The sequence below is a fragment of the Capricornis sumatraensis genome, chromosome 9 (assembly GCF_032405125.1).
Source record: "Capricornis sumatraensis isolate serow.1 chromosome 9, serow.2, whole genome shotgun sequence".
Lineage (NCBI taxonomy): Eukaryota > Metazoa > Chordata > Mammalia > Artiodactyla > Bovidae > Capricornis > Capricornis sumatraensis.
Window position 1 is genome coordinate 3164121 of NC_091077.1, and position 27649 is coordinate 3191769.

The 27649-nt window shown below is 54.3% G+C and overlaps 1 protein-coding gene across 3 annotated transcripts in view; it reads left to right on the top strand.

The window, feature by feature from the left end:
• The first annotated feature begins 628 nt into the window (after nt 1–628).
• TBC1D9B (TBC1 domain family member 9B) overlaps nt 629–27649 on the top strand; it is a 40514-nt gene continuing 13493 nt past the window's right edge. For all 3 annotated transcript variants that reach the window (XM_068979276.1, XM_068979274.1, XM_068979275.1), the window contains exons 1-11: nt 629–760; nt 4345–4455; nt 9315–9433; nt 14213–14441; nt 15372–15630; nt 16883–17090; nt 19066–19278; nt 25659–25820; nt 26082–26232; nt 26680–26894; nt 27382–27499. In XM_068979276.1, the coding sequence (XP_068835377.1) occupies nt 643–760; nt 4345–4455; nt 9315–9433; nt 14213–14441; nt 15372–15630; nt 16883–17090; nt 19066–19278; nt 25659–25820; nt 26082–26232; nt 26680–26894; nt 27382–27499 (1903 nt within the window). In that variant the 5' untranslated portion in view covers nt 629–642. The remainder of the gene's footprint in view (nt 761–4344; nt 4456–9314; nt 9434–14212; nt 14442–15371; nt 15631–16882; nt 17091–19065; nt 19279–25658; nt 25821–26081; nt 26233–26679; nt 26895–27381; nt 27500–27649) is intronic.

The following is a 27649-nucleotide window of genomic DNA, read 5'->3' on the forward strand; positions in this document are numbered from 1 at the left end:
GGCCCCAGGCCAGGTGCTGCCCCCGACCCCAAGCCCACCCGGCCTCAGTGACCCCATCTATCAAGTGAGGGGACTGAACTGGTTTCTGTGGACCCCGCCGGCTTCAGGGCTTCCTAACAACCCGTGCTGGACTCCTTGAGGTTCCCTTCGTCTTAGGCCCAAGAGTCAAAATGAGTCACCACAACAGACTAACACTTTTCCAGCCACCCTTTCCAAATGTTAACAGGCACTGGTCTGCTCTGAACAGTCAGCTAAAAATGTATTTCCAAAGGCTATTCCTTTACATTTTCCCTGCAAACCATGGACAGGTTTTTACAAAACGCCGGGCGCCCTGCTACCTGTGAACTCAACCATTCCGGCCACAGGCCATTGGCCCCGGGGCGGAACCCGCTCCTCGATGAGCCGGCCGCGCGAAGGCCTGCGGCTAGATGGCCAAGAGGGAAGCGGAGAAGGCCGGGCTCACCCGTCCTGCGAGCGGGCGGGGAGAGCGGAACGCGCTGCGAGTCCCGAGGCCCCGCTGCCCCGGCGGCCGCCAGGGGGCGCCGCCGGCCCGCGCGCCCCGCCCCGCCCGCTCGGCTCCGCGAGGCGACGGCGGCGGCGCTTCCGCCCGGCCCGCGTCGGCCGGGTGAGCGCGGCGCCGCGATGTGGCTGGGCCCGGAGGAGGTGCTGGTGGCCAACGCGCTGTGGGTGACGGAGCGCGCCAACCCCTTCTTCGTGCTGCAGCGGCGCCGCGGCCACGGCAAGGGCGGCGGCCTCACGGGTGAGAGGCGCGCGGTGGCCGGGCCTGCGGGCGCCGCCGCGGGGCGGGCGAGGAAGGAGCGCCGGGAAGCGAGGGCCGGCCGGCCAGCGCCGGCCAGGCCGGGCCGCGGAGCGTCGCTGCGGACGCGCACGTCGGCGCGCGGCGGGGCCGGGAGGCGCGGAGCCGGGCGGGAGCGGGGCGGGAGGCCGGGAAGCGGGCCGCGGGCGGGCGGTGGGGGCCGGCCGGGGAGGCGCCAGGAAAGGACGGGGCTGGGGCCTCGAGGAAGACATCTGCGCTCGCGTCAGGGGGGCGGCCGGGGAGCCTGCGGCCAAGCGGGGAGGCCAGAAGAAGGCTGGCGGCGGCCCCTGCCGGATTCGGTGCCCGGGACCTTCCCGGGGCTCCGCGGAGGCTTGTGCAGCTTCCCGGAACGGATCTCACGGCGGAGAGTTCGCGGGATCTCCCGGGCCTCTGCTTCCTCCAGGGCCTCCCAGGAGGGGCCGAGGGACACAAGCATTCCTTTCCTTCTCCTCCTTTCCCCGCTCACCGAAGAATTGCCTTTTTAGTGAGATCAGAGTTCCTCCCAGCTGCTGCCTGACTCAGCTTCCATCTCTCCAGCTTCTCCTCATCCGTCTTTCCCGCTTCTTGGTGCGTTAGACCTGCAGAACGAGGCTTAGCTGGATCACCGATATATGTGTTCTGATGACCTAGGCAGGGTGCCTCTTTGCCCGTCTGTCTGGGCACTACGCAGGACTGCCTCTCCTGGGGTGTGTGGCATTTGGGTTCCCAGGGATGTCCCCTGGGCACCCCTTCTACAGGTGTTGTCAACAGTCCAGGCACTGCCGCAGCAGACCTGGATCAGTCTTAGCCAGACCAGTGCCCGTGCACCTCTGGCGGCCCATTGCTGCCATTGAGGACCTCGGGCCCAGTGTTGCCGGGTCTTCTAATTATCAAGAGAATTTTCTGTGAAATGTCCTAATGTTAAATATTAGCAGCTAATATAGCCCTGTCAGGTGCAGACGGAGGCTTTCCATGGGAGAACGCTTCCTTCAGCCTCTCCTGGGCCACCTCCTGACCTGGAAGTGTGTGCGGTTACCAGGAAGACTGTTGTCTTCAGTGCCTTGAGCCCCCTCCCAGAGGCCTCTGGAATGGCAGGAGCCAGTGCCGGACCTGCATCCTGGACTAGGCTGTTCAGTGGAGGTTAGGCAGCAGCCCCTCTGGAGAGACTGACCGGTGGTCCGCCTCGAAGCCTGTGTAGAAATTGCTCAGGTGCCCAGTACCTTCAGGTACATCAGCATACCCATATTTCAGTCTCAGGGCTTGCTCTTGCTCTGCGTTTCCACAGGTCGTCCCAGTGCGAGCCTGGGTCCCTCTGTGCTCTGCCTTCTTGTGCAGAGAAGGCCCTTTCTACCACCCTCATCTCTCCATGTCTCCTGAAGCAGGCTTTCCAGTTCTCCCCTGGGGACCATGCCTTGAACTCTCTGCTTTAGCTATGTTTGGTCAGTTCTGCCGTGGCCTTTGCTGTGGTCTTCTCTGTGCCATGATGGACTTTATGGTTTCCTGAACACACTCTTCTTGCAGGAGAAACAGTTCACAATGTGGTTTTATTCGATCTGTCTTAAGACAGATGCCAACCTAGATTCTTCGTTGATGACTGTGATGACATGGTCTGCCATTATATTTCAAGTCTTGCAATATAGATATGCCAACGATATAGGAATTAAAATTTCTGGACCAGAAGCGAAACCTCAACATGAACAGTTAAAAAAAGTTTATTCCAAACACTGAAAAGGCTTGAATATGCCACTTAAACTGCTATTTACAGAGGCATTTTAGAACATTTCAGTAAAATAAACATTACAGACTCCTGACTTGGATGTATGTGAAAATTACCTTCTTTTGTAACTGATTGTTTTGTTAGACTGGAGGGTGAAAAAGCAGATTAAAATGGAATATGAAACAAGTGTTAAAGTCAAGCAATAAAGTCAATAGTAATTATTCTGGTATCAATACGAAAATGGTCACAAAATATTTTCAGAGCATACCAAAAGCAGCATTTTATTAAAAGGAAAAAACAGAGACTTCCGTGGTAGTTCAGAGGTTAAGAATCCACCTGCTGGGGTTCCCCTGGTGACTCAGTGGTAAAGAATCTGCCTGCCAGTGCAGGAGATACAGGTTTAATCCCTGACCCGGGAAGATCCCGCATGCTACAGAGCAGCTGTTGAGCCTGGGCTCTGGAGCCTGCAGGTCGCAGCCCCTGAGCCTGTGTGTCGTGACTGCTGAAGCCCGTGTGCCCTAGAGCCTGGGCTCTGGAGCAGGAGACGCCACTGCAGCAAGAAGTTGTTGCCGCACAACTGGAGAGCAGCGCCCACTCACCACGGCTAGAGAAAGGCAACAAAGGGCCCAGCGCAGCCAAAAAGAAACAAAGTTAGTTTTTAAAAAAGGAAAACTATAGGTCCAATATTCCTTATGAGCAACAAGAAAGAGTCAGCCTGCAAATGCAGGGGACACATGTTCTATCCCCCTCCTGCTCCAGGAAGAGTCCATGGAGCAACTGAGTCCATACCCTAGAGCCCGCGCTCTGCAACGGGAGTCATCGCCACGCTGAGAAGCTGCTAGAGAGTAGCCCACACAGAGCAATGAAGCCCCAGCGCAGCCAAAAATAAACAATAAGCAAACCTCAAATATGAACAATGGATAGGCTTTCATTTAGCTGAATCATTCAATTAATGAAGAGGAATAAATCAAATAGTTGCAAAATGTAAACATTTCCTCTGATTTATTGGGGAAATAGTGATGTTGATGACATTGTGATGAGAAGGAAAACGAAATGTCCTAAAATGCTTCAGAGATGAAAAAAAAAAAATGGGACAATTTGGCCAATACTAAAAATTTGCCTGTTATTTTCCATCATGACTTTTGAGGCTACATTATCTTCCTGTTGTTGATGTGGAAAATGATGTTAAATATCATTGTCTTATGAAAAAGACATCAAAGTATACAGCCAGAAATGTCAGAGAGACATGTCATAAGAAATGTATCTGGCAGTTAATAATCACATTGTTTTTCTGGATTTTGTGATATTTGTGGTATTGTTTTGTTTAATAGTTATTTGTTTGGTTGTGCTGAGTCTTAGTTGCAACATGTGGAATCTGGTTTCCTGCCCAGGCCCTGAACCCGGACCCCTGCGTTGGGAGTGTAAAGTCTTAGCCACCAGACCACCAGGGAAGTCCTTGTTGTTTTGGTTTGTTGTACTTCCTCGTTCTGACAAATGCTAGTTTTCAAATCTGATTTTGCATTTTTCTTGAAGAGGGCCTCCTGGATTATGTGAGCTTTGAGCCCTGTAAAACTTGAATCAGCCCCTGCCTACAGGTGTTTCTGAGTCAGGAGGATAAACAGGAATAAGTAGGAGGGGGTTTTTGATAGGGATCAGAAACTGGCTGAAGGCCTTTGAGGAAAAAGAAGCAATGTAATGGACTCATGATGCACGGTGTTTCACGCTCTGGGCTGGGGCTGTGGGGCAGTGCTCCCCTCGTGGCTGCCTGCAGCCAAGCTCAGCTCCCAGCACAGCCCTCCCTCACCCTCCCCTCTCTCTGCCCTGTTGCCAGGTCTTCTTGTGGGCACCCTGGATGTGGTGCTGGACTCCAGCGCCCGGGTGGCCCCTTACCGCATCCTCCACCAGACCCAGGACTCGCAGGTCTACTGGACAGTGGCGTGCGGTAGGTGCCTTGAATCACCAGGGTTGCTGGGCAGGGCCTGACCCAGAGAGGGAGGGACTCCGCCTACCGAGAATCTGGTGCTGCCCTTTATTCAGACAGCACAGGCCAGGCCAGCATCCACCTTAGGAAGGCAACATGGCTATGCACGGATGCAGGGCAGGTGGAGGTGAGTGTCGCGAAGCCCTGTGCCTTTCCAAGGGCTTGCTTTTGGGCAGTGTCCATGTTCTGCTAACCTTTTCACAAGATGATACTGTTGATCATTTTTCATGTACTACATAATTTTTTAATGCACCTACTCAGTAAAAGTTATCTGTAAACCCAAAAATCAATACTTGTGGTGATTTTGGACATCTGTGGAAGTGTGTGTGTGCAGAGCAGTGAAGTATTTGAATCACCAGACACACAGGCTCCCCGCTGAGGTGGAGCAAGCCGCCTCTCTTCCTTCTTGTTTCAGCAGTCAAACCATGAGCACGTCTCCTTTTAGAAATCTAAGCGCCGTGCTCTTCACGTTTCTGTGTTACCTGTTGATGACTCTGCTGTTTAAAACGGCCCAGGTATAATGCTAAAGTGCTACGTGGCATGCGGTGCTTTTAAGGGCAAGAAGCTGCGATGTGCCTTAGGGAGAAAATATGAGTTAGAGGAGCTTCCTTCAGGCGTGAGTTACAGTGCCCCTGGCTATGAGTTCAGTCCTAGGGTATTAAAAGTATGTATTAGATAAGATGGCTTTAAGCAGAAAGACATAAGACAAAGTAGTATTTGGATCAGTTGATGAAAATGTCGCGACCGGAAGCTCATAGGAACTTAGCCCTGTAGCTCCCCTGGGAGCAGTATCAGCAAATTCAGTGTTCTAGGAAACTTTGTAGAACATAACCACTGTGAATAACGAGAATCAGCATAGTTGTCCTAAGCAGAAACAGCCACTCTCCTGAGAATCCAGGAGGAAGTCCCCTTTCAGCGGAACCAGCCTGGCTGAGGTCCCTGGGATAGAACAGCAGTCATAGCTGGCCCTCAGACAGCACTGCCTGCCTGCCTGCCAGTTATATGAACCTCCCAACAACTCCAGAAGGGAGAACGTTGGTTTCCCCTATTTTAAAGATGGGGAAACTGTGCCCAGAGGGGTTAATAAACTTGCCCGAAGTCCCACAGAAGCCTAGATCAGACCCAGAGCACCTGTGTCCCGTGCTGCATGCCTGTCTGTGCTCGCAGCCGGTGTCACTGCTCCCCAGGGTAAGTTTTTCCTTGGAGACCTGAGAAGGGGTGATGAGAGTGTTCGCAGCTGGACTGCAGCCATGGGGGCTGGGATTGGGTACAGGGCACCCTGAGTGGGGCGCTTGCAGGAGCCCGAGGCTGCCTATGTGGGGGCGCCCGGGGCAGTTGATGTGTGCCTGGGCCCAAAGGAGCTGCTTCGTGCTGAAATGGGTCTTCGAGGTGCCCATCTGTGTCTCAGGGTCCTCCTTCGCAGAGAGTGCATGGAGGGGGGCAGTGGCAGTGCGAGCCACATCTCTGCGGGAAGAGAGGCGTGCGGTTGCTCTGGGGGCCTGTTGGAAGCTCCCGGGGAGGGGTGCGCTGCTCTGGGGAGCTCCTGCCCCGGCCAGGCCCCTGTGCTCACCTGCCTGTGCCGCTCTGTTTTTGCCCACACGGCTCTTCAGCTCTCCAAAGACAGACCCCTCCTGATGCCTCCCATTGAATCTTGACTCCATAGCTTGCCATTAAAGGACTTTTCCCCTTTAAATTTTAAGTACTATTTCTGTTTTTCCAGAACTTTTTATGAGTTATCTTTTTGATTCTTAGAGCACCTCAGAGACAGGTACAGTTATTTTCACTTCATAGGGTGAAGCTGAGGCATTCCTCAGCTTAGGATGAGCATGTAGCCCGGAGCCACCTCACTGGAATGTGTCCAAACTGTAATGCTAATCTAGGCTGCTCATGCCCTCGAGGAGCTGCTGGTCTGGTGGGAGAGCTACAAGGGGCTTCCCTCGTGGCTCAGTTGGTAAAGAATCTGCCTACAATGCAGGAGACCCGGGTTCGATTCCTGGGTCAGAAAGATCTCCTAGAGAAGGAAATGGCAACCCTGTCCAGTATTCTTGCCTATAGAATCCCATGGACAGAGGAGCCTGGCAGGCTACACTCCATGGGTTGTAAGAGTCGGACAGAACTTAGCAACTAAACCGCCACCAAAGGACTTTCAGGATCTGCTTGCCTCCATTTCTGTCTTCCTCCCCCAGCTCACACCTGGCCTTCAGCCAGACAAGCCACTTGCAGGGCCTGAAGTCCTTCACCGCAGCTGCCCTGGCTGAGGTGCCCACAGCGCCCCCCGCATCCACATTGCCTCCCCTCACTCTGTTGAGCACCTGCCTAGATGTCACACTCTATAGACGCTTTCCCAGACTCCCCAGAGCCACATGCCGCTTCTCCCTCCCTTGGACCTGCCGCGTCCCCAGCAGCACTTTTGCACTGAAGGCTTGCTGCTCTCCCTCCCTTGGACCCAGCAGCCCTTTTGCACTGAAGGCTTGCTGCTCTCGCACCAGACCAGCAACCCCGTGAGGGTGCAGGCAGCCTGGATTAGCATTATGGTTGGTCACTTGCCAGCGAAGTGACTCTGGGCAACATGCTCAACCTAACCGTGCCTCCGCTTCATCCTATAAAATGAAAATAACTGTACCTGTTTCCAAGGTGCTCTAAGAATCAAATAAGATAATTTATAAAAAGTTCTGGAAAAACAGAAATAGCACGTAAAATTTAATTAGCTATTATATTTTTTATTACCAGTACCCAGCATAGAGATAGTTTCAGTATTTACTTGGTACTAAATGATTTCCTAAAGGAAATCAGTCCTGAATATTCATTGGAAACACTTTGGCTACCTGATGCTAAGAACTGACTCGTTGGACAAGACCTTGATGCTGGGAAAGATTGAAGGCAGGAGGAGAAGGGGACAACAGAGGATGAGATGGTGGGATGGCATCACTGACTCAACGGACATGAGTTTGAGCAAATTTCAGGAGTTGGCAATGGAGAGGGAAGCCTGGTGTGCGCTCATGACTGAGCAGCTGAACTGAAATGAAGATCAAGTTGCTTTTAATTAATAATTCTTTTATGTGAATATATGTAAATATTTATCATTAAAGTGCAGGCAGATGCACGCAGGTACAGTGAACAAGATTCCTTTGTTTTAGATTGCCAGCAACATGTGCGCGAGATTCAACCTTCACATTCAAATATGGGTTCTTAGCAAAAAAAGCAAGCAAAAAGAACTCCCTTCTCCTAACAACTAGGCCTTGGCCTCTATGCACTAGGGAAAGGAGGCCATAATAGATATGCAAAGAAAAATGAAAAAAAAATTCATGGATGATTTAGGAACTTCTGTTTATGGTTATCTCTTGCAGTAATCATCTGTTGTTATGCTTATCGTCGTGATTATCACTGTTAGTGTATGGTTCTGGGTTTAATCGTCTTCACATGGACAGTCTCCCACAGACCCATGGGAAAGGATCTTTCCATGCAGTTGCTTGTGAGGGTGGTGAACTGCTTGGGTAAATGTAAAGAAACAAAAGAAATCAGCCCTAACCAAGACAGGCTGGACTGTGACTCTGGAAGACAGAGCTTGAGCAGGTAGCTGGGCCAGAGGAGATGACAGGGACCAGCTTGGCCTGGCCGGAACGGAGCCAGGATGGGGTCTTCAGCTGGTGGAAGAGTTGTGGCCAGGCAGGAAACGATGGGGTAGCCAGGGATCAGGTCTGTCGCCCACAGTCACGCGGACCTCGCGTCTCTGCTACAGCCCACCCCCCGTCCGAGTGTGTGGGCCTTCCTGCAGCCATAGAGACAGCAGGGCCTTCTGGGTGCCTGCAGTCGGCAGACTGTCCCAGGACACTGGAAAGGAAGCAGAGCCTTCACTCCTTTCCTTATTCTTGTGTGAAGTCATTTGGAAAAGAGTTCCTAAGTGCAAACCCCCTGCCAGACACATGGAAAGCCCCCAAAACTAGGGTGCCAGAGGGATGGGGAAGAGACTCGCCTCATCCTTCTGCTTCTCCCGAGGCTCCTTTTCCCAGTTCCCTGATAGAGGCGGAGAAAGCAGCTGCCTCGGTCTTTGGGATGGCGCTGGGCTGCCTCTGAGTTTTTCCATCTCCACAGGGCCTGCAGTGCCCTTGAGGGGCCCTCTTCCTAAGGAGGACAGGGACTGCCCTCCTAGGTGAGGCAGACCCTGGGGGCCAGCTAGCAACTGAAAGAGTCAAACAGGGATGAAACAAAGGGTTCCTGGAAGAGACGGTCCAGCTGGGATGTGAACTCTGGGGAGGAGGAAGAACAGTCAGAGGCCTGGATGGGGCATCTGGCTCAGAGAGAGGGAGGAGGCCTCTGGCCCAGCAGGAGACCAGCCAGCCAGGGACCTGGAGTCCTGCAGGAAGCTCCCGCTGCCGTCTGTGGAGGCCTAGATTCTTGGGAGAACTGCAGTCACTTATACCAAGTCTGACTGTCTGGCTAGTCACCTACACGTGGAAGACCACATTAAGTCCTTTTGTCTCAAAAAAAGTAAGTAAGCAAATCTGCACATGTATAAACTATTTCTGGGACACAAGAAACGCGCAGTCACTCTTGCTCTTGGTGTTAGAGGGCAATGGAAGCTTTACTTTTTTTGTGACTCTCTATTTGAATTTATTTTGTGTTTTTATCAGGACCATTTATGACTTTTGCTATATATACACACACACACACATATATATGGAAAGAGTAGACAGGTGAAAGGTAGTAATCTTTATTGTATAGCAAATTAGGTCACCCATTTTCAACTCTCTCTGAGTTTATGTTTAAGGCCTGGTGATTTTGTGATTTTCCTTTTCTTTATTCCACCAAACCACCCCTAGGTTCTTCCCGAAAAGAGATCACAAAACACTGGGAATGGCTGGAAAATAACTTACTCCAGACGCTGTCCATCTTTGACAGTGAGGAAGATATCACCACCTTCGTCAAGGGCAAGATTCACGTAAGACTCCCCCTCCATACCGGTTCTGACTCCCTCCTTTGGGCTAGCAGTATTCACCTGCGTCATCCTCTGTAAACTTCAGACGCCATGATATAGTTCTTTGCTCCACGAAGCAGAGACGGAGTGAAGTGCCCAGTCCGGTTCTCTTGGTGTTGAAAGGGGCAGTTGCACTCATTGTATGCAGGCCGCATCTTCTGGCTAGCCACCGGAGTCTGACTAAGCGCAGCTGGGAGCTCCCATTCCGTTAGAGAGCGTTAGAGCAAATATGCAGATATACAGCTCTGTGTCTAGTTCCTTGGCCAACAGAGGAAGAAGATGGAAATGACAGGATAATATGAAGTATCTTTCTATCATAAAGCTAACACTACTTCAAAATGCACAGATATTTTGACCCAGCAATTGCGTTCCTTGGAATTCACCCTTGAGTGTATTCATATGTGCAGAATGGCATATGTGTGAGGACGTTCCCTGAAGCACTGTCAGGACACAGTGCCTCCCGGTCCCGTGCTGAGAGGGAAAGCAGCTGTTCTTTCCTTTGCTAATCGCGAGTGAGCCTACTTGCTAACATAGCACTTATTATTTTCTATATGAAGACTGTACTGAGCACCTTATATTCAGGGGACTTGATCAGTCATATGTGATAGTCTTCGTGGAGTATTTTACAGGTAGCGAAATAGTTATGAATGTGTAAAAACTTATCACAGCACTGTTTAGATTGTTTCCCCTTTAGGGAATAATTAGCATAATGAGCATTTATCTGAGAATGTATGTGTGTGTATCTGCCTTTTTTTCTTTCTGGTGGTTTATTGCCTTGGGTTAGATTCCTCAGAGGGCCCTTACTAGGTCAGAGTTCATGATACAAACTTGCTTTGGGCAAGCCCTTGTGACTTCATAATGCCAGAGCTTCCTAGACCCGGGCAGAGAGCACCGAGAGCTCCTCAGCAGTTCTCTGTGTGCCTTGGGGTGAGTTAGGATAGGACCTGTGTTGCCTTTCTAGCTCCAGGAAACTAGGCAAAGAGAGCAGAGGCAAGTCTTCACTCTCCTCCTGAGCAGCTGGCCAATAATAATAATAACAGCAACATTATGGAACGTTTCCCTTATGCCAAGCCCAAACAAACTCATCAACAAAATAGACCAAAGCTCTTGCTGAGTCAAATTAAAAATGGAAATTAGGAGATGTTGAGGTGAGGGGGCTTCCCTCGTGACTCAGCGGTGCAGGGTCCAGTGCAGCAGACACGGGTCTGGTCCCTGGGCCAGGAGCAGTCCACGTGCCACGGAGCAGTTGAGTCCATGCACTGCAGCCGTGAGTCTGTGCTCCAGACCCCGAAAGTGCGCCCAGGGAGCCTCCAAGCTGCAGCTGCTGGAGCCCAGCCACCCTAGAGCCTGTGCTCCCCAACAAGAGGAGCCCCTGCAACGAGCAGTACTCGCAGCACGACTGAGGGGTTGCCCCACACAGAACGAAAACCCAGGGCAGCCGAAAATAAGTAATTAATTAAAGACTGTGTTTTACAAAAGAGAAAATGTTGAGGGAGTTCCCTGGCAAGCCAGTGGTTAGGACTCAGCACTTTTACTGCTGGGACCCTGGTTTCACCTCTGGTTGGAGAACTAAGATCCCGCAAGAGGCATGGTGCCGCCAAAAAAGAAGAGAGAGAACTGGACTTCATAGACATACTACTGTATATCAGAACTGGTGAGATGTAGTAAAAGCAGCACACAGAAGGAAATGTAAAGCCTTAAGTTTTCTGTTTTATAATGATGTGATAAAAAAGAAAGGTGGGAATTAGTGAGCCAAGTGTCCAGTAAATTAGAATTCCAGAGAAACCAGGAAATTAGAAAGACGGAAATACAATGATCACAGAAAGATTTACTATTCACCGAAGACTCTATTATTCACCAGATTATAGTTGGCATTTTCTAGCAGTAAAGTATTTATTGATTAACATAGGTACCTTGTATTTTTTAGACATAATACTATTACATATTTAATAGACTACAGTATAGTGTAGACAGAACTCCTATATGCACTGTGAAACCACAACAGCTGTATGACTTGCTTATATGTGCTTTACTGCTCTGGTTCAGAACCACACCAGCAGTATCTCCAGGGTATGCCTGTCACAAAGGGGAGAAGTTAATTTCTTGGAAAATAAAGAAATGATACAGAAGAACAACAGATCAAAAACCAGATCCTAAACAGAAACAAACCTGTGGCAAAAGTGATACAGGACGAAAGAGAAAAACCTCAAGCCATGTTGGGAATGAAATATTTTTAAAAAGCAGAGTTAAAAAAAAAAGAAAATGCCATAAACAGCTTTACACCCATAAATTATAAGAATTAAGACAAGATGGACACTATTAAAATAATGTTTTAGTTTCCAGTTGCTATTGTACCAAGTTACCATAAACTTAGTGATTTAAAGCGGCAGAAGTTCTTAGGGCTTCCAGCGGTAAAGAATCCGCCTGCCGACGCAGGATCCCCGGGTTCAACCCCTGGTCTGGGATTGTGTGCCGCAACTATTGAGCCTGTGCTCTCGAGCCAGGAAGCCACAGCTACTGACGCCCGTGCGCTCTGGAGCTCGTGCTCTGCAGCAAGAGGAGCCACTTTAGTGAGAGGCTCAAGCACCACAGCTGGAGAGTGGCTCCCGCTCCCCGCAGCTGGAGAAAAGCCCAAGAGCAAGAAGGCCCAGGACAGCCGAACGCTTAAAACACTGATTTTAAGTAAGCACAAGTTTCTTATCTTACAGTTCTGCGTGTCAGAAGTCTGAGATGAAATCTCATAGGCTAAAATCAAGGAATTGGCAAGACTAATTCTTGGAAGCTTCGAGGGGAGAATCCACTTCCTTGCCTTTTCCAGCTCTTAGAAACCTTGTAGGGCTTCCCTTGGCTGACTCAGCAGTAAAGAATCCACCTGCCAATACAGGAAACCCGGGTTCAATCCCTGGGTCGGGAAGATCCCTGGAGATGGGAATGGCAGCCCACTCCAGGACTCTTGCCTGGGAAATCCCATGGACAGAGGAGCCTGGCAGGCTGCAGCCCAGGGGGTTGCAAAGAGTCGGACACGACTGAGCAACTAAATAGCGACAGCAGGAGCCGTGCATTTCGCAGTTCTTGGTCCTTACCTTTCTTTCTAATGCCAGCAGCACTGACGTCCTGACTGACTTGTTTAATCAGTTAGTACCGCTCTCTCAACTCTTCCAGGAATTGGGATGTAACATCTTTAGTGTGTTAGTCTCTCAGTCATGTCCGATTCTGCAGCCCCATGGACTGTAGCCCACCAGGCTCCTCTATCCATGGAGAGTCTCCAGGCAGGAATACTGGAGTGGGTTGCCATTCTTTTCTCCAGCGGAACATCCTTAGGGGGGCTGTTATCTGATCCGCCACATAATAGAACTGAAACTGAGACAAAGAAATAGAAAACTTGAATATGCCTAAAACTGTTAAAGAACTTAAATCAGTCGTTCAAAATCTACCCAGTGATCGTTAACAGTGCACTTCTGTCAGCTAGCAAACAAAACCTGAGTCCTGGGGGCCAGGCGGTTCGTTCCTTTGGTGGGGACCAGTTCTCCAGTAGAGACCAGTGGGAATGCAGAGAAAAATGCAAAGCAGCATGTCAGCCCCTTTGCTCCCTGCTTGGGGATCTCCCAGGTGCAGCTGAAGGAGTGGGGGCACCCGCTGAGACCCAGGAAGGGGGCCTGAAGGCCAAGGTGCCAGTGACGGTCCATAGGCTGTCTGGCGCTCACCATCCCGCTGGTGGGGCCCCTTCTCCAGCCTCCCGGTAGGCACGCTGGAGGGCAGCAGCAGCAAAGGTGGGGCCTCGTTAGTGAGGAGGGTGCTCAGATGCAGAGCTCGCTTCTACAGCAGTGCTCTGGGGAGGTCGACAGGAAGCTTGAGAGAGAGGCTGGGGTTGCAGGCACAGTGGTGCTGTGTGTACTGAAATGGAGGTGCTGCTCTTGGGTCCTCACCCCAGCGCCTGGCTGCTTTTCCTACTCGTGGAGGCAGGGACGTGAGGCTGCCAGGAGGCTCCATGGAAGCGGCAGTCTGGGCCACACCACTTGCCTTGAATTCCTTTAGCTTATCGAGTAGTCACACCCCCTGGAAGATTTACGTGTACATTTTGAGCCAGATATACTAAGAACCTGTTGTACCCCCAGGAGGTTTGGCTCTGTGGCCCAGGGGGATATCTCTGGGCACCGTGAGCCCACTAAAGATGTTGGTGGGGCACAACACTGACACGCCCTGAGCTGGATGGGCCCTGCAGCTGGCCCGAAGACCTTGAGCAAGGGCTGGAGGCAGCAGCCACCTGGTATGGGGAAAGGGGGAGTGTCAGATACAGAACATCCTTTGGGACACTGGCATGAGGAATGCCCTTCATAGAATAGTGCCACAGCAAGATCCCATTTGGGCAAAGAAGGCAGGGAAAGAGCAGACGTGTGTATTTGCTTAAAGGTGCGTCAGTGCCAGCCTGTTTGGGAGAAAATCAGCAAAGTGGTTACAGCAGCAGAGGAGATGGAGACTGCCTTCTCACTGAACCCCCTTTTCTACTGTTTGCATTTTTTTTGCCATGTTTATGTATTATATTTTTCAGGTATTACATTAAAATAACTAAAATGTAAATTGGAAAGTCTTTGCTCTGAACTAGTAGAGAGAAGGCTCGGGGAGTTAGGGGAACTCGCCTGCTCGGTGTGGCCAGAGCAGCTGTCGGGTCTCCCTGCTTGTGGCCCTGGGTCCGTGTCCAAGAGCCCTGAGTGCCGCTGGCTGATTCCCCGTGTCCTCCTCCAGGGCATCATCGCAGAAGAGAACAAGAATGTGCAGCCCCAGGGAGACGAGGACCCTGGGAAGTTCAAGGAGGCCGAGCTGAAAATGAGGAAGCAGTTTGGGATGCCCGAGGGGGAGAAGCTGGTCAACTACTACTCCTGCAGCTACTGGAAGGGCCGTGTGCCCCGGCAGGGCTGGCTCTACCTGACCGTCAACCACCTCTGCTTCTACTCCTTTCTGCTGGGCAAGGAGGGTGAGTGCCAGCGGCAGGGGCTCCCTGCGTCACCCCCACCTCCCTGCCCAGCCTGCAGCTGGCGCTGGCATCCTCCTCTGCACTCACCCTCCGCCTCGCCCCTGGAAAGTGCACCTCCTCCCCCGACTTCCAGACTTCCTGAGGGCTCGGCCTCCTCAGCCCCGAGATGTTCTGTCCCCACACAACCACCAGAGTCTCCCCAGAAGACAGTGACCCATGAGCAGAACGCCCAGACGTGAGCCAAACATCACCTGGCCCTTGGGGGCTCTGTCGTGTCTGCGTCAACCAGCGCAGCTCTTCGCATGGTGGCTTTCTGCACAGGGCCTCCCCTCTTTCACGCAGAACATGCCAGCGCCCCTGTCATCCCTGAGCGGCTGCAGGTTCCATGGGGCCTTGGATGTGCGCCTCTGCATCCGCCCGCTGCGGGGCCGTCCGCCCAGGAAGCCCTGGCCTCAGGACAAACAGCAGATGCCCAGCCAGCTCCCTCTGCTGCCAAGTCACCCCCAGAAAGCGGCCCCAAGGCTTCAGCTGCTCTCTGTGTTCCGTTTCCCGGGCCCAGCACCCAGCCATGCACACGCTTGTCCCAACCTCACCTGCCTCTCCCGCCTTCTCATCGGCTCACGAGGCAGGGCCAGTGTCCTCTCTGTGCCGCCCACACCATGTTGTGACTTGCCCCCAGAGCGGGACACTCCCCCCAGCTGGGGCTTTTCAGGTCCCGGGGCTCAGCTCGCTCACCTCTGCTTGTTCATTCATGCCATCCTTCAGCCATTGTGTGGGCAAACCCAGGAGGTTCTTGGGACTGGGAGCTGGGTCAGCCCGGCACAGCCGCTCGGGCTGGGCGCGGGGGTGGGGGAGTCAGGAGCCGGCCGCCCGGCCCTGCAGCGGGCTTGCCCTCATGCCGTGTCTGTCCCCCCTTCCCCCGGCGTCCAGTGAGCCTGGTGGTGCAGTGGGTGGACGTCACGCGGCTGGAGAAGAACGCCACACTGCTCTTCCCTGAGAGCATCCGCGTGGACACGCGGGACCAGGAGCTCTTCTTCTCCATGTTCCTCAACATCGGGGAGACCTTCAAGCTCATGGAGCAGCTGGCCAACCTGGCGGTGCGGCAGCTGCTGGACAGCGAGGGCTTCCTGGAGGAGAAAGCGCCGCCCAGGCCGCCGCGGCCTCACAGGAACATCTCGGCGCTGAAGCGGTGCGTCGGCCCGCCCGCCGGGGACCGGGCACCCTGCGGGGGAGGGGGCCGCTGAAGGGTGGTTGGAGGGGCCCGCTGAAGGGTGGCTGCGGTCGTGCACGGCCCAGGAGGTTCACAGAGGCGTCATCCTCAAAGCTGCCGCTGACGCGGAGGGGGTGCCTCACGTATCGCTTCTCCAGCGCCGGGGCGGGGAGCGGGGCCGGAGACAGAGTAACTCGCCCCGGGGCCGCCGCCCCCCGCGGGAGCCGGGAAGGCCTCAGCGAGTCCCGCTCAGGGAGCGCAGCCGCCTTCCCGCCCGACGGACGGCTCGGCTCAGGCCCTGCCACTCTGTGCGGGAACCAGCAGATCGAGGCGCACTCGCGGGGCCGGCCCTCCCGAGCAGCTCTGTCCTTGCTCCGTGCAGCGTCAGGGATGCTCTTAGGCCGGGAGGAGCTCAGAGACGGCCGCGGTGAGAGGCGCGCCCTTGGGCTCAGAGGCCGTGGTCTAGGCCCAGACCCTTGCACCGTCTGGCAGAACGCTGTCCAGGGACGGCTCTCGCCGCACGCGAGTGACCGGGTGGCTCTCAGAACCTCTGGGAAGAAAGCAAGCAGGGCGGGACTGGGCAGGCTCTGGCACTGTCCGTCGAGGGCGCCCGCCAGGCCCGGCTCAGGCTGCTGGCCGCTCCCCGGGGGCTGGGCGGGGGATGTTCACAAGGATCGTTCCCGCCGGGCCCGCCTCATGCCGTCCTAGGCCCAGCGAGAGTGTGTTTCTCTTAAGCAACAGCACCCTGTGGTCTATGTGTTTTGAGGATTTTTGGTCCAAGCCACTCAGCACTTGGGATCTTAGTTCCCCAACCAGGGATTGAACCTGCCCCCACCCTGCAGTGGACGCTCGGAATCGTAGCCACTGCTCTGCTGGGGAAGCGCTAGCACCCTGCGTTTTCGTCCTCACTCCACACCTGCCTGTCGGAAGGCCCTGTCCCAGTTTCCGGGTGGGGCGGGGTCTTCCCAGTAAGAAGCAGCAGGGTGGGTGCAGGCATCTTCTGGGCACACCAGACGTGCCGGTAGTTGACCGCGCCTCTGCTGACCATACAGACGTGTGCATTTTCCTCCTGGATCATTCAGTGTCCATGTTCTATTGAACTCTGAGGTCCCTGCGCACAGCTTGCTCACAGGAGGACCCCCACGAGCCTGAGTCCAGTGTGGAAGCCAAGGACAGGAGGCCCCCTCGTGAGTGTATCAGCCCTGACTCCTGCCCCCTTTCCCACCACCAGAGACCTGGACGCTCGAGCCAAGAACGAGTGCTACCGTGCCACATTTCGGCTGCCCAGGGACGAACGCCTGGACGGCCACACGAGCTGCACCCTGTGGACCCCGTTCAACAAGCTGCACATCCCCGGCCAGATGTTTATCTCCAGCAACTACATCTGCTTCGCCAGCAAGGAGGAGGATGCATGCCACCTCATCATACCGCTGCGGGAGGTGAGCCTGACGTCCTCGCCAGCTCTCCCCTGACCTGCCAGGGCGCCCGGCCAGGTCCCCAGCCTGGGAAGCCACTCAGGGTTTGGTGGCATGAGCAGCAAGGGCACACGGTTCAGCACCTCCCTCAGCGCGTGTCCTCCACCAGGCCCCATGGGGTGTAGGGCGCACTGGATGCCTGCTCAAAGGTCACCCTTACCTGGTGGGAAGATAGGGTAGGCTTTGGCCTGCCAGCAGAGCTCACACTGGTACATAAGGAAACCTTGAAAAGGACTCGCTGGGTCAGAGCCCCGTGGCCTCCTGCAGGTGAGTGTCCCTTTGTCCTGCCTTCTTGGGTCTTCCGGTTGGACTTTGGCATATCCCTGCTCTGGCTGGGCCTGGAGGACACTGACCCCACCTGCATCATGTCACTCTCAGAGCCCCCTCACTGACCCCTCCTGACACCCCCTTGGCTGGGGCGCGGGCTCTGGCAGTCATCGGAAGTCAGCCCTCAGCCTTTCAGGAGGAGGGTCAGCTCTCACCTGTGAGCTAGCTCTTACCCGCCACAGGGATTTTTTTCTTTAGTTTCTTGGGCTTCCACAGTGACTCTAGTGGAAACAAGGCCATTTGTCCTGCGCTGCAGTGAAGGGTGTAGATAGTGAGGGGGAGCACCCCACCACCACCGCCCAGACAGAAGGCCCAGACCCGGAGGTCAAGGATAGATCCCAGCAAGGCATACTGTTTGCTTAATTACTGAAGCACAGTGAGGTTCTTAAGTTCGAACCTAAATCACGGTAGTCTGATTCTGTTTAAAACAGAACAGTGGGACCTCCCTGGCCTTTGTACAAAGCCCTGAAGTTGTGGGCGTAGTCGCGAATAGGTGTGAGGTACTGTGCTGCCTCAGTTTCCCCAAGGGAAGTCAGAGGCGAAGACTTAAAGGAGCCCAGCTCCAGGCTGAGGGGCCCAGGGTGGCCCAGGCCCCACACTCCGTTTGGCACTAGGCCTGTGGGTTTGTTCTGGCAGCTGTCCCGACCTGACCCTGAGGTCTGGGGGCTGGCTACAGACTCATCTTAAGCCCAGCTCCACTTCTCCTGAGGGGTCCTGACATCCTGACAGCAGAGAGCGCTGGCTAACCCAGGCAGCTCTTGGAATGTGGCCACAGCTGGCCAGGATGGAGGCCCCTACCCAGCCCTGGCCTCAGCCTCCCATCCAGAGGGCTTCCCAGGGGCTCCTCACTCAGAGCCAGCCACACCCAGGCATCCCCTGTGCTCAGTCACTTTAGTCATGTCCAAACCTGTGGGACCCCGCGGACTGAAGCCTCCCAGGCTCCTCTGTCCATGGCATTCTCCAGGCAGGAATTCTGGAGGTGGTTGCCATGCCCTCTTCCAGGGGGTCTTCCTAACCCCTATCTCTTAGTCTCCCGCAGTGGCAGGCAGGTTCTTTACCACTAGCGCCACCTAGGGCCGGTGAGCCAAAACAAGCGACCACAGTGAACAGCCCGCACTCTGCAGCGAGAGTAGCCCCTGCTCGCCACAGCTAGAGGAAGTCTGTGAGCAGCAGCAAAGACTCAGCACAGCCAAAGCTTAGTTAATTTTTTAAAAAAGAACTGGGCCCATGACACGCATCAGGAAGTGCTGAGGGAGTGAAGGCTGAGGAGGGGAATGACTTCTTGCCTCGCTTTAGGACGGGGGCAGGACTGTCAGCCTTGAGGGAGCTGGTCAGGGGGCAGCTGGGCCCCGGCTCTACGCTCCGCCTCATCCCCCTCAGGCTGGTCTTCCGAGGCTGACACCCTCACGCCCATCAGCAGTGGAGAGAACGGGGCTCCCACGTGCACAGGACGCACACAGCAGTGAGTGGCAGAGTCAGGAAGCACCCAGGCCTGCAGAGCCCTGCCTCCCCGCCCCGCCCCGCCCCGCGCCCTGAAGGCAGGCTGAGCGACAAAGCCACACGGCTTTATATCCCAAGATGCAGACCCCAGATGGCGTTTTTGGCTTCTCAGGTGACCATTGTGGAAAAAGCCGACTGCTCCAGCGTCCTGCCCAGCCCTCTATCTATTAGCACTAAGAGCAAAATGACCTTTCTGTTCGCCAACCTGAAAGACCGTGAGTTCTTGGTTGAGAGGATCTCTGACTTCCTCCAAAAGATGCCGTCCAAGCCGTCAGGTGGCAGCCGAGCAGAGAGGAAAGCCAGTATCGTGGATGCAGCCCCAGAGGTGAGCGAGCCCCCCCAGAGCAGCGGAGTGGGGGCAGGGGCAGGAGGAGAGCCCTTGGGTGGAGAGGGCCCCCACTTGGCGCTGCTGGAAAACCTCACCCAACCCCAGTCTCAGGGGTCCTGGCCATGCACACAGGGCCCAGGGTCTCAGACCTCTCTGTACCCCAAGACTCCCTCAAGTCGGCCTGCCTGCCTCAAGCCTTACTCCACGTGAGAAGCCGTCTCTGCCTGGACCAGCCCCCTTCATCTCTGTCCCTCATGAACTTATCCTGCACTGAGCCACACGGCTGAGGCCTGCCCGTTTGGGTCTATTTACCTGGCATTTCTCCCTTCAGTCTTTCTTACAGGGTTACCTTTTACTGCAGTCTCCTTACTATACCAACAGTATTAATAATTCTTTAACATCAAATACTTGTGTTATGGGTTTCCCTAGTGGCTCAGCTGGTAAAGAATCCGCCTACAATATGGGAGACATGGGTTCGAATCCTGTGTTGGGAAGATCCCTTGGAGAAGGGAAAGACTACCCACTCCAGTGTTCTGGCCTGGAGAATGCCATGGACTGTATAGTCCATGGGGTCACAAAGAGTCGGACACGACTGAGCGACTTCCACACTTGTGTTTACATTTCCCCAGATGCGCATTATTTTTTACAGTTTGATCAGATTTGAATTGAGGGCACACAGATCATATATTTGTTACAGTTGATTGCTGTAATCTCTTTCTGCTGCCATCTCTTTCTCCCTCTCCCTCGCTCTCTTTCCTTGCAGTGTTTTATTGAAGGAACTGGTCATTTCTGCTGTAGAGTTTCTCACAGCTTGGTGTTTGCTGACTGCCTCCCCTGCAAGCCTTTAATAGGTTCCTTTGTGCCCTATTTCTTGTAGATTGGTGGTTGAGTGGTAAGATCCAGCTCGACTTTTGATTTGTTTATGTTAGTGCAAGGTGGGGAACAGGCACTTGTAGGCAGGACTGAGCTGTGTGCTTCTACCAAGAGGTGTACAATACCTGGTTATTTGCTGTTACCGGTCATTGACAAGCACTGCCTAAGTAATGCCTCAGGTAACTCATTAGGATTGCAAATGGGAGCACTCAATTCTACCATTTCTTCTGTGCACTGGCTGGAATACTTTTGTATAGAGAAACTTACCCTCATCAGCTCTTTGGTCACCCTGAGGCACAGTTCATATAGAAAAGGCAGAATAAGTCCTTTTTTTATTCACCAGTTGTTAAAATGACAAGTTAATTTTCTAGTGTCCTCCAAATGTGACCAATTCAGCTTTTGTGTTTACTTTTTAGTATAATTATGAACTTACATATTTAAGCAACTTGATTTGTTTCAGCTCAGGACAGTTTTTATCCTCATTCTGTCTATGACCAGAGGACAGTTATTCAGGTGGCATGAGTCCTTTTGACATTGCCGTGACCTTGTTTGATCACTTCCTTCCTTCTTGGTATGACAAGATGTATGTGCTATTATCAGTCTAGATTTGTGGAAACACGAGAAGAGGCCCTGTAAAAATCCACCTGTCTGGCTGCCCCAGGAAAATCAGGAGCTCTGGCATTGCAGGGCCTACGTTCCCACCAGGTAGCACTGGAGCCATAAATTTTCCACCCGTTAATCGATGCTCAGTAAACTATTAAGTAGACAAAGAATGGATGGGAAGGGAACAGGCAGAATCAGTGCATGTTGGAGACTGTAAGAAAGTTTCTTAGAGGAGGTTGGGCTTGATCTGTGATTTCAAGGAATAGTGAGGTTGGCCTGGTGAAAAGGGATGTGAGCAGGAATGTTGAACTGCCTTTTCAAGGCCCAGTGCCACAGATGGCAGGACCTGAGCAGTCAGACTAAGCTTGGCTCCGTGGCCCCTTCCGGGCACCTGCCCTTCTTCATCCAACACATTTTATTGCATTCCTGATAGGTGTCAGATACTCTTCTAGGCGCTAGAAACAGAACTGATTAGACAAAATTCACGCCCTTTTAGAGCTTATATTCTAGTGAGAAAGACGAGTCAGTAAGGAAATAAACATCAAATGCGTCAGGTGGCAGTAAGGGCCGTGGAAAAAGTAAAGCAGGATAAAAGGATCAGGATTGCCAGGGGACAGGAGGACTCTGATCGAGTGGCATTGAGGGAAGCGAGGGGCCAGCCAGGAAATATCTGGGGAAAGGGCTGCCGAGAGGAGCGCAGACAGGGCTGAGGCCTGAGATGCGAGAGGGAGCGGTGAGCCGGAGCATATGGAGCCCGTAGGCCAGCAGTCAAGCACCGAGCCTGACTCTGAGTGCGGTGGGAGCCAGTGGCGAGTCTGGACTGGAGAAGGGACGTGGTCTGTGTTGTAGCAGAGCTGCTCTGGCCACGTGTTGAGAATGGAGTCGAGGTGCAGCTGTCAGTACAGTAGCCACAGATGGCTGCTGAGCACTTGAGCGGCAACCAGCCCATACGGGAGTGTGCTCTGAGCATAAGCTGCACGCCAGAGGCAGAAGATTCAGAAAAGGAAAACGGAGAGTCCAGTAGAGAGAAAAGAGTCAAGAGACGCGGAGAAGGCAATGGCAACCCACTCCAGTACTTTTGCCTGGCAAATCCCATGGACGGAGGAGCCTGGTGGGCTGCAGTCCACGGGGTCACTAGGAATTGGACACGACTGAGCGACTTCACTTTCACTTTTCAGTTTCCTGCATTGGAGAGGGAAATGGCAACCCACTAGTGTTCTTGCCTGGAGAATCCCAGGCACAGGGGAGCCTGGTAGGCTGCAGTCCATGGGGTCACACAGAGTCGGGCATGACTGAAACGACTTGGCAGCAGCAGCAGCAGCAGTCAAGAGATGTGAGAAGCAACTGAAGCCAAGAAGATCCAATTTCTGTGTGACATAGCTCCCCAAAAAGGAAACGAGAGCCACGAAATAACAGCTGATAGAAACTCTGATTCAAGAAAAGTTTTCTGAATATAAAAGAAAACTTAAACCTGCCTGGTAGAAAAGCACCTTGTACATCTGGAAAATCAGTCCGAAGTAGTATGTAATATGTACACACTGAGATATAATCTAGTAAAACTGTGGGACTCTAAAAATTAAAAAAATTCTTCTGGACAGTCAGTCAAGAAACACCAAGTCATTTATGAAGGAATGGAAATCAGAGAGGCATCAACATTTTCATAGCAACATTTTAATACAAATAGAGCAGCATTTTAAAAATATACAGTAAAAAATGCTGTGGTCCCTGGATTTTCTATCTGGGAAACTGACATTTAGGTATCAAGACCACAGGCCATCAGGAACATGCAGGAAATCAGGGAAGCCATCAGGTTTTGATGAGTCTAATAGTGAACAACCTCAGACAACCAAGAAACAACCAGAGAGGCTTTGGCAGGCGGCCTGGTGGGAGCATTGAGTGTGTACACGCGGCATAGACACAGACGAGGGACAGGTGACAAGACACGTGTGATTCTGTGTGCTCTGACAGCACAGAGTGTGCTGCAGACGTGACAGCAGGAAGTGTGGAGAGCAGAATAAGCTCGCTGACTGCTTTTTTAAGTAAGAACAAAAGTCTGTCACAAAATTATATGGCGGCAGGGGAAAGGATGGGGCGGGGAAAAACAGAGCTGCTGGCCAGTTCCAGTATTGTCCCGAGGGGGCAGTCCAGTGTCTAAAAAGAGGGGACCCAGGGTGTTAGATAAAGACACCGTTAGGATGGAGGTGATTGTTAGAACATAAGTGCACACTTACTGACACTTTCTCAAGAAAAAAGAGTAGAAGAAGAGGGAAAGATACAGTGAATTTAGGCAACTCTTTCCAGAAACTTTGTAGAAAGGCCAGCTGAGACTCACAGGGGTGCCTTCAGGGACTGCCTTTGTGATCAGAGTGATGTATATGCTCTAAAGTACATGGATCCTAAGGGCACAGCTTGGCACGCTTTCACCAAGTGGATACAACGTGTGAGCACCATCCCGATGAAGAACAGGGAGGGCTGGTAGGGACACCAGCATGATTTCTGTACTGATGGTAACGAATCCAGTGGCGAGGGGGTATCTTCTACGCATGCCAGAAGAAGCTCCTAGAGGCCAGAGCGGTAGGATCTCGGGCTCAAGTGGAGGGAGAGTTGGGCCTGGCGTGCACAGCCTCAGATGCAGGAGCACGGGCCAGCGGGAGTGACCGTGGATGGCCGTCAAATTGCTCCTGCTTCTGCATGCTCAGATAAATAGTTGGCTGTAGGAGTGAGGAAGGCAGGTGGTTTGCGAGATTGGTGCTGGAAGAATGGATAAGACAGTTACTGAGGGGAAGGAGACAGAGACTGGATTAGGAACACACAGGATTCCCACGCGTGGCCTTGGGCTCACCGTCACCCCAGGAGCCTGTCTGTCACAGGGGAGGGTCATCACGGAGGTCACATCCTCGAGTCAGTCTCCTTTCCAGCACTGAGGTTTTTGATTCTCTGCAGTGCTCTGTGGCCTGAAAGCCCATCTGTGTCCTTGTCTCTGCTGGGATCCTCGGGCCAGAAGCAGAAATCTCTGCATCAGGATGCTTTCAGTCTAGGGTCTTCCCCTGGATTCAGACAGTTTGTCTTGAAAATGTGTTTGTAGTTGATCTAAAATCCATTTTGAAAACACCAGTCATGGGCAGAGGGACAGACCATGGATGTGAGGGAAAGAAGAAAGTGATAGCCGCTCAGTCGTGTCCGACTCCTTGAGACCCAATGGGCACAGTCCATGGGATTCTCTAGACCAGAATACTGGAGTGGGCAGCCTTTCCCTTCCCCGGGGGATCTTCCCATGGATGTGAACCTAGCAGAATTTTCTTTCCTTTTTTCCTTTTTGTTAAAAACTGTTCTACTGAGGTAAGCTTGATGTACATATTGAAAGAGTACAGTTTGATGAGTTTAGAATATGTTCCCTGCAAAGCAGTCACAGCTGTGGTTCTCATATAGGGAGCATCCGTACCCCTGCTGCATACCAGATGGGCCATGGCTGGGGGGGTCAGAGCTGATGAGCACAAGGGCGGAAACCCAGCTCTGACCGAAGCACGCAGAGCTCCCTGGCCGCACCCTCAGCTGCCTGTCAGCAGAGCTGGGCTCTCTCTACTAGGCGTGGCTTTCAGCCAGGAGGTTGTCGTGCCCAGTTGTGTGTGACCCCAGGATGGTGGCGCCGCTCTCTGCATCCTCCTTGGCTTGTCCTGACATTCCCCGCAAAGTGACCGACATAGTGCCCCCGAGCCCAGGGGCGGCAAATACTAATTAGCTTGTGGCCACCACCCCATGCTTCAAGGGACTCCACGAAGTGCGGGGCCAAGAGTAGAGAGAGATGGGCTGTGTCCCCCGAGAAATGGGGAGCCTCTGCGGCAGCAGAAGTGGATTCGGGGGAGCCAGTGGCCGGTGCCCATCCAGTAGCGGTGCTCCTGCCGGCGGGCGCCCGGGGAGGGCAGGAAGTGGGGGTTCTGGCTCTGGCCCACCTGACCCTGGGCCCCGGAGCAGGCTCCCTACACAGACCGTCACCTATGACCGTGCGCTCACCTTGAAGTCAGGGGCCTGCAGGTGGAACCCAGACCACAAGCAGGGTACAGAAGTCTGCTGTCATCTGTACTTGAAGGGGCCTGAGAACTGACTCTCTAGCCCTGCTGGGTGGGGCTAGGGGCCACAATTCCAGAAAGCCAGGGAAGAACCCTGAATATCAGGGCTTCCTTCTAGACCGTTGTCCTCAGTGCCCCTCTTCTTTCTCCCAGCCCCAATTCCCCCCAGGATATTCCCAGAAACCCCCGGGATCCATTTCTCTTGCTGTTTGGCTGGATTCCCCCTGGGGAAGGGCGTACAGCCCTACCAGGGACCTGTTGATGGTTAGAGACGGCCCACGGGCAGGGACTCCCCACACACACACCTGGTTCTGGGTCTGTCTTGCATCCCTGCCTCCTGGAGCCCCAGCAGCCTTGTCAGAAGCGTGGCAGACTGCTAAGGAGAGCCTGGTGTCCCGGAGTGGCCCTGGGGCTCTCTCCCAACTCTTCCCCCCAAGCTGGTCACTGTGGCCAGGGGCCTCGAGGGGCTTGGGGCTCGAGGACAGCTGTGTCTCCAGGGGTTGGTAGGGTCTGCACCCCGACGCTGGAGCAGGAGCAGGTGCTCCCCAGGGAGTACCCTTGAGTGTGGCCCATCAGGCCCTTGTAGGGGACACAGAGTTCAGAAGAACTCTCCTGGGGGCTGCTTCTCTCCTGGCCCTGAGCTCACAGAGAGAGGGTCTGATGGGACAGGCCCCAGAGCCTGGCCCGGGTGCTGGAGGGCAGTCAGGTGTGTGTTCGGGCAGAGAGGAGGCAGGGCTGGGCCACCTTGTGGCCTCCTGCCCGTCCCGACACACTGCCCGCCGGCCGTGGGGCTGCAGCCTCGCTCAGGGCCTGCCCTGCTGCTCTGTTTCCCAGCCTTCCCCCGCACCCCAGGAGCTGTCGGAACAGCCCGCCCGCCCGATCTCGCCCCTCGGTGGCCTCCCAGGGGGCCGTGCACTGGAGGCGCCAACCGCCTCCCAGGGCCTGCTCAGACTCTTCCAGAGAAACACGCCCGTGGAGGACCTGGGCGCCAAGGGGGTAAGCCCGGATGGGGAGCCCCACCACTGTGCAGGCCCGGCTGGGGGGTGGGGTGGCATCTGTGGCCCTTGGGAGACCCTGCGCAGTGCCGGGGACACCCTGCCTGACCGGTGCCACAGCGCTGACCATGGGCTTCCGACCACCCACGGGGCCCAGGGACGCTGAGGGTGGTGCCGTGCGCAGCACCACCCCAGCCCTCGGAGGAGAGGTGGATGTGGCGCTGGGTCAGCCCCGCAGACCCCCTGTCTGCTGCTCCCCCAGGCCAAGGAGAAGATGAAAGAGGAGTCGTGGAATATCCACTTCTTTGAGTTCGGGCGCGGGATGTGCATGTACCGCACGGCGCGAACGCGGGAGCTGGTGCTGAAGGGCATCCCGGAGAGCCTCCGGGGCGAGCTCTGGCTCCTCTTCTCTGGTGAGCTGCCCTGCCTCGCAGCCCCACGCCCCGCCTCCACCCAGGAGCTCCGCTGACCCCAACCGGCCTTTGAGTGGGCAGGCAGGGACTGCCACCTTTAGAGGGCAGGAATGGGGCTCCCGGCCGCGATGAGGTGTGTGTGCCAGGAGGGGCACACCTTCCCACCGGCTGTGGGAGGAAATCCAGCCGCTTGACGCCTCCTCTCCACGGGCAGACTCTGACAACATTCACACCCTTGGCCACTTGAATGCTTTCAGGAGGGCAGGTCAGCCATTTGAAACGTGGTTGGGTGACTCTTCTCAGGAGCAGTCATGAGGGAAGCTCTGCCTGGTACCCAAGGGCCCCTGCCCGTCTGGAGTCATCGACGTCTCCACCCTGCCCTGTCCCTGCCCTCAAAGTCCCAGGCGGGGCGGAGGAGGGAGCCAGCTGTCAGCTGTGTCTCCACAGGGGCCTGGAATGAGATGGTGACTCACCCCGGCTACTATGCCGAGCTGGTGGAGAAGTCCACGGGGAAGTACAGCCTGGCCACAGAGGAGATCGAGCGAGACCTCCACCGCTCGATGCCCGAGCACCCTGCCTTCCAGAATGAGCTCGGGATCGCGGCCCTCCGCCGGGTGCTGACCGCCTACGCTTTCCGAAACCCCACCATTGGCTACTGCCAGGTACAGGGGCTCAGCAGGGGCAGCTGCACGTGGTCCTGGCCCTGAGTGACGGCCTCGCACACTTGCAACTGTGCCTTGGCCCCCCAGAGAGATCCTGATCCCAGAAAAAGATGAAATTAGAAACAGTGTTTGTCTCTCCCTTCATTCTCATGCTGTCTATTAAGCTATCTTCTGTGTGCTTCTGGTCTGGGTCCTGAAGGCGTTGGGTCGTTCCGTATGTGTGTGTGTGTGTGTGTGTGTGTGTGTGTGTGTGTGTGTGTGTGTGTGTGTTACACACATAACATAAAGCTTGCCATTGCAGTCACCGGAAGTGCACCGTTCAGTGGCACTAGGTATATCGTACAGCTGTCACCTGGTCACATTGATTTCCTGCAGATTGCCTTTTGGGAAATTGCCTAGAGTTGGGTGGGACAGTGTGTCATTTCCAGGCTTGCTGGTTGGGAATGGGCAGCTCTGTGAGCCGCCCTCACTCTCTCTGTGCCCACAGGCCATGAACATCGTCACCTCGGTACTCCTGCTCTATGGCAGTGAGGAGGAGGCCTTCTGGCTGCTGGTGGCCCTCTGCGAGCGCATGCTACCCGACTACTACAACACCAGGGTCGTGGGTGAGTGCTCGCGGTTGGCAGCTCCCTGTGGGGGTGGCAGGCCTTCCCAGCGCACAGCCCACAGCTGGGCTCCTGGAGGCCTTCTCAGCGCACAGCCCACAGCTGGGTTCCTGGAGGCCTTCCTCAGCGCACAGCCCACAGCTGGGCTGC